The following is a 4,314-nucleotide window of genomic DNA, read 5'->3' on the forward strand; positions in this document are numbered from 1 at the left end:
ACCATTTTCGTTTATTTTTTACAAAAAAATAATTTTAACTCCTCAAAATACCTTTAATAGAATAAATATTTATTTACTATTTTATTAAAAAAAAATCAAAATCTCTCTTTATAAAAAAAAAACCTTAACTTTTTATTAAGAAATTTTTTAATTTAATTTTTTTTTTATATAGAATAGAAGATAAAAAATTATTTCATTAAGGGTATTTAGGGGATTTCAAATTATTTTTTTGTAAAAAATAAACGAAAAAGGGTGATATTTGTAATATAACATTTATTTAGGGGATGTATATGTCATTTATATTAAACTGGAGGGATATGTCTGATATTTCTAGAAATAGAGGGGATAAATCTCGCATTTCGATTAAACATAACGGATACTTTTGATATTTTCCCTTTATGAAATATAACAAACACTCACTCTTCATAACATACTCCGTCCTTTCAGAGTGACATTTTAGTTTAAATTTGAGACATTTTTTTTTTCAATTTTAACGTATTAATGTTCTTTATATATGTTAAATGGTATATAGACGTAGTCTAGTTATTTAAAAATTTCTTTTTTAGAATGGATATATAAAATTGCCGACTCCTAGGCTGTCTCACCACTCATATATTGACAAATCATTTAGGGGTTAGAGTTTGTTTAGATCCAATCATTAAATAAAATTTAACAACAAAAAAAAACTCTGAAATTGAAATCTTAATATAGAATTGAAATTAGAGAACGAAACAAAACTAATAAATTATTGTCAAATAGAAGGCAGTAAATACGAAATACTAGTACTACCATCACTGACTCGTACATAAAAATTGCTAAAAACCCAACCCAACAATAGATTAATTTATTAATATATTAATAAACAACCAATTTCACTTTATTTAATCTTTCTTTCATTAATTATAACAAAACACTGGCTCTTAAAAAAAAAACGAGAGAAGAAAACTATATGACACTTCTAATTTCCAGATACAAATTGAGACACAATTATGTCCTTATGAAGAAAGAAAAAAATATACATAATAATGAAAAAATAAATAAAAAAAATTACTAGAATGTGATTTCGCAAGGAGCGTGGAAGGTGCGGCCGCGACAGACGGCCTCGAGATTCTCTCCGGCGTAGGAGCACAACGGAGAGACCTCGACTCCGGTGGCGTAGAGCGGCACCGAGTGGGTGAGGAACCCACCGGCCGCCACCACCCACCGCGAGTGAAGCCGCAGAACCATTAGCTTTGCGCTGTCCGGTGTATCGAATGCTCCGGCGGCACCGTTCGCGTTCTTCACCGGCGCGAATTCCTCTTCTCGTGTCACCTCGTACAATGCCGCCGATTGCGCGTACGGGAACGCGTCGAACACGAATTGTTCGAGCCTGAACACTCCGATGGAGTTTCCATTCACTAGGTGGTACACCGCGTCCTTCTCTAGCCCCGCGGCCACCTAGTATTAGAGTTTGATTAGAAATTACTATTGACCGGCCTTCTTTATTGTAATTTATTGTGGTCTTCTACCTAAATAGCCAATTGAAACTAATAAATTTCCAAAATATTGTTTAGAATTAGAGAAATAGTATAAAAAAAAAAACAAAAAAAAAAACGTGATGCCTTGTAAACATGGTGTGTCAAATCATGTTTAGACAGCATAGAACTTCGACTATTTTTTTTTTAAACTGAAAATTTATTTCATTTTGTTAACAATTTATAAGTTTCACATGAGGCCATTCTGTATAAAAATCCAATGCTTTCAATAAAAATATAATCGGCATAAACTTTTCAGATATTTTCAAATAAGAAGTACAAAGAGGAAATGAATTGAATTTTAAATCACAATAAAGTCTAATAAGGCACATTTTCAATCATATTCTCATAAGTACCATGGATCACATACATTTGCTAAAGTGGCCAGATTATCTTAAAATCAGTGATGTCACCCAATTATTCTGATGGCTCTAACTGAATGGAATGATGGTACCTGGTGGAGGAAGTCGAGGGTGAAGACGTGGAGGCAGGCGTTCCCCCAGCGGTGGCGGAGGCGTCCGGTGTGCTGGTCGATAGCAGAGGCGGCGACGGGGTCCAGCTCGGAGTACTCCACCACGGCGAGGGGCCCCCCTTTCCCCCGGCGGACAAACACCCCGACCTTCTCCTGCGGGTACGCCTTGCGCACCACCTTGGCCGCCGCGGCCGCCCCCTTCTCCATGAGGTACCCCACGAACGCGGGGTCCGCCACGCGCGCGAGGGCGTTGTCCACCCCCGAGCAGTCCACGTACTTGACTCCGCGCCCCGCCATGTCATCCAGAAGCCCCGCGGCCCTCAGGGCGCCGTACACCCCGCCGCTCCCGTCCGGGGCCTTGGCCACCCTCCACGGCCCTGTCTCCATCACGAATCGCCCGTCCTTCGACACGCACGGGATCGTCCCCTGCCGGAAGAATGTCACCTGACCCCAACCCAACCCAAATTTAGGATACAAATTTAATGAGTAATTAATTTATAGGGAAATGAACTATAACTTATTTCGCCTCAACCCGAATTTAAGATACAAAATTTAATGAGAGTAATAAATTTCTAGGGTGGCTCCTTTAAAGAAGTCTTAAAGAAAGTGTGAAAAATTAAGAGAGAAATGGCCTATTTTAATTTACTAGAATTTAAGATGCAAATTCAGAGACATCCATCAATTTTTCAATTTGATACGTAAATGTTATTATATATTATAAGAATAATAGTTTTATAATTAAGAGAGAAATGTGAAATTTTTTCTATATAATTTGTAACCGTATACAAATTTAAGAGAGAAATTAACCAATTTTACTATCTAAAATTTCAAATTTTGTTACTGAAAAGGGACTTCAAAACACACACACACACACACACACCCAAGAGAGAAATTAACCAATTTTACTATCTAAAATTTCAAATTTTGTTACTGAAAAAGGACTTCAAAACACACACACACACCCAAGTTTGGGATATCTCCCCTGAGCCTGACCTGATCGGCATCGAGGCCGAAGAAGCGGTGAGCCTCAAAGAACCTCCGAGTGAGATCATCGGTGAAAGGGCTAGTCATGACGTACACGTGGATCTGCACGGCGGAGGAGGGTCCACCGGCGAGCCTCTGAACAGAGAGAATCCTCTCGGCGTGGAGCTGAAAGAGCGACTTCCCCGAGGGGAGTCCGATATTGAAACAACCCTTCGGATCAGAGCTTCCTAGCCTGCTCCCCTGACCGCCGGCCAACAGAACCACCGCGAGCTTTCCGTCGGCGATCGCCTTCCCCAGAAATCAAAGTTAAACTGGCGTCAATGTCAATGTAATCAATATCCAAAAGGCGAAATGAGTAATAAATAACCTTGAGGCCCTGTTTCCACCAGCGGTCTTTTTCCTCCTGGCGGCGAGATTCGACGGTGGAGACGGCAGCGTCCGGGAGGGGATCGAATGCGGCGGCGGCGTGGGAGGCGAGGGAGCGGCGGATGATTCTGTCGGTGCGAGGGACGTCGAGAGTCTCGATGTCGGCGATGAGGCTGTGGCGCTCCGACGCGGCGAGGTCGTCCCACAGAGCGAACACGTGTTCCTGGTCGTAGTCTTTGAGCCTCTCCACTAGTGCTTGTGGTGGCGATTCGGTAATTGCTTCCCTCATTTTTTTTTTTTTTTTTTTTTTTTTTTTTGTTTGGGTTTGATTGATCGATCGATCTTCAATGTAAAATATATTTCTATATATATAGGTGAAGTGTGAGAGTGAGTGAGTGAGAGATAGAGAGAGAAATTGGGGATTGGAACAGCTCAGCTAATGCACCAATAGATACAACATTAGTGTTGTGCCGACGAAGACACAAGGAGAAAATAAAAACTAAAGAGAGAGAGAGAACTGTTTAGCGTAACTGCACTGCATGTGTTCTGTTCGAATATGATGTTATTACTTTCTTTTTTCTTTTTCTTTTTTTCCTGAATATGATGCTATTACTAGCATTACGCCTCCTATTTTTTAAAAATTACAACCAATAAGCCACAGATTACATGAAATATAGACTTATAAATAAAAGTCTATTTCTTGTTTTGCAGTCGTAATTTTTTTGTCGGTTGGAAAGGTTTTTTGCCCTCTCTCCTTTTTTTAATAAATCAAAGAGATTTATTACACTGAAAGTGTTACAATATGCTTTGACAATCTCGGTACATAATCGGATTTGATCTCATCAATTCCAAATAAGACTCGTTGATTAGATCAAATCAAAAGAAACCAAGATCAAGAAAAGAAACCTAGAAAGAGGAATTCAAGCCTACATAAACCTAAATCTAACAAAATTTTATAAAGGAACAGTGAAAAAAATG

The 4,314-nt window shown here is 39.4% G+C and overlaps 1 protein-coding gene across 1 annotated transcript; it reads right to left on the minus strand.

Annotated features, from left to right (window-relative positions):
- Positions 1–724: 724 nt before the first annotated feature.
- Positions 725–3,962, minus strand: LOC149407655 (UDP-N-acetylglucosamine diphosphorylase 1-like). The gene is made up of 4 exons (XM_089614736.1): positions 3,338–3,962; positions 2,980–3,258; positions 1,969–2,430; positions 725–1,437 (listed from the first exon to the last, which is right to left on the minus strand). Exons 1-4 carry the CDS (start codon positions 3,623–3,625, stop codon positions 1,051–1,053), a joined length of 1,416 nt encoding a protein of 471 aa, XP_089470862.1. The 5' UTR covers positions 3,626–3,962; the 3' UTR covers positions 725–1,050.
- Between the last annotated feature and the right edge of the window lie 352 nt (positions 3,963–4,314).

The sequence above is a fragment of the Urtica dioica genome, chromosome 1 (genome assembly GCF_054948205.1).
Source record: "Urtica dioica subsp. dioica isolate 48M chromosome 1, U.dioica_male_clone48M_v1_H2, whole genome shotgun sequence".
NCBI lineage: Eukaryota > Viridiplantae > Streptophyta > Magnoliopsida > Rosales > Urticaceae > Urtica > Urtica dioica.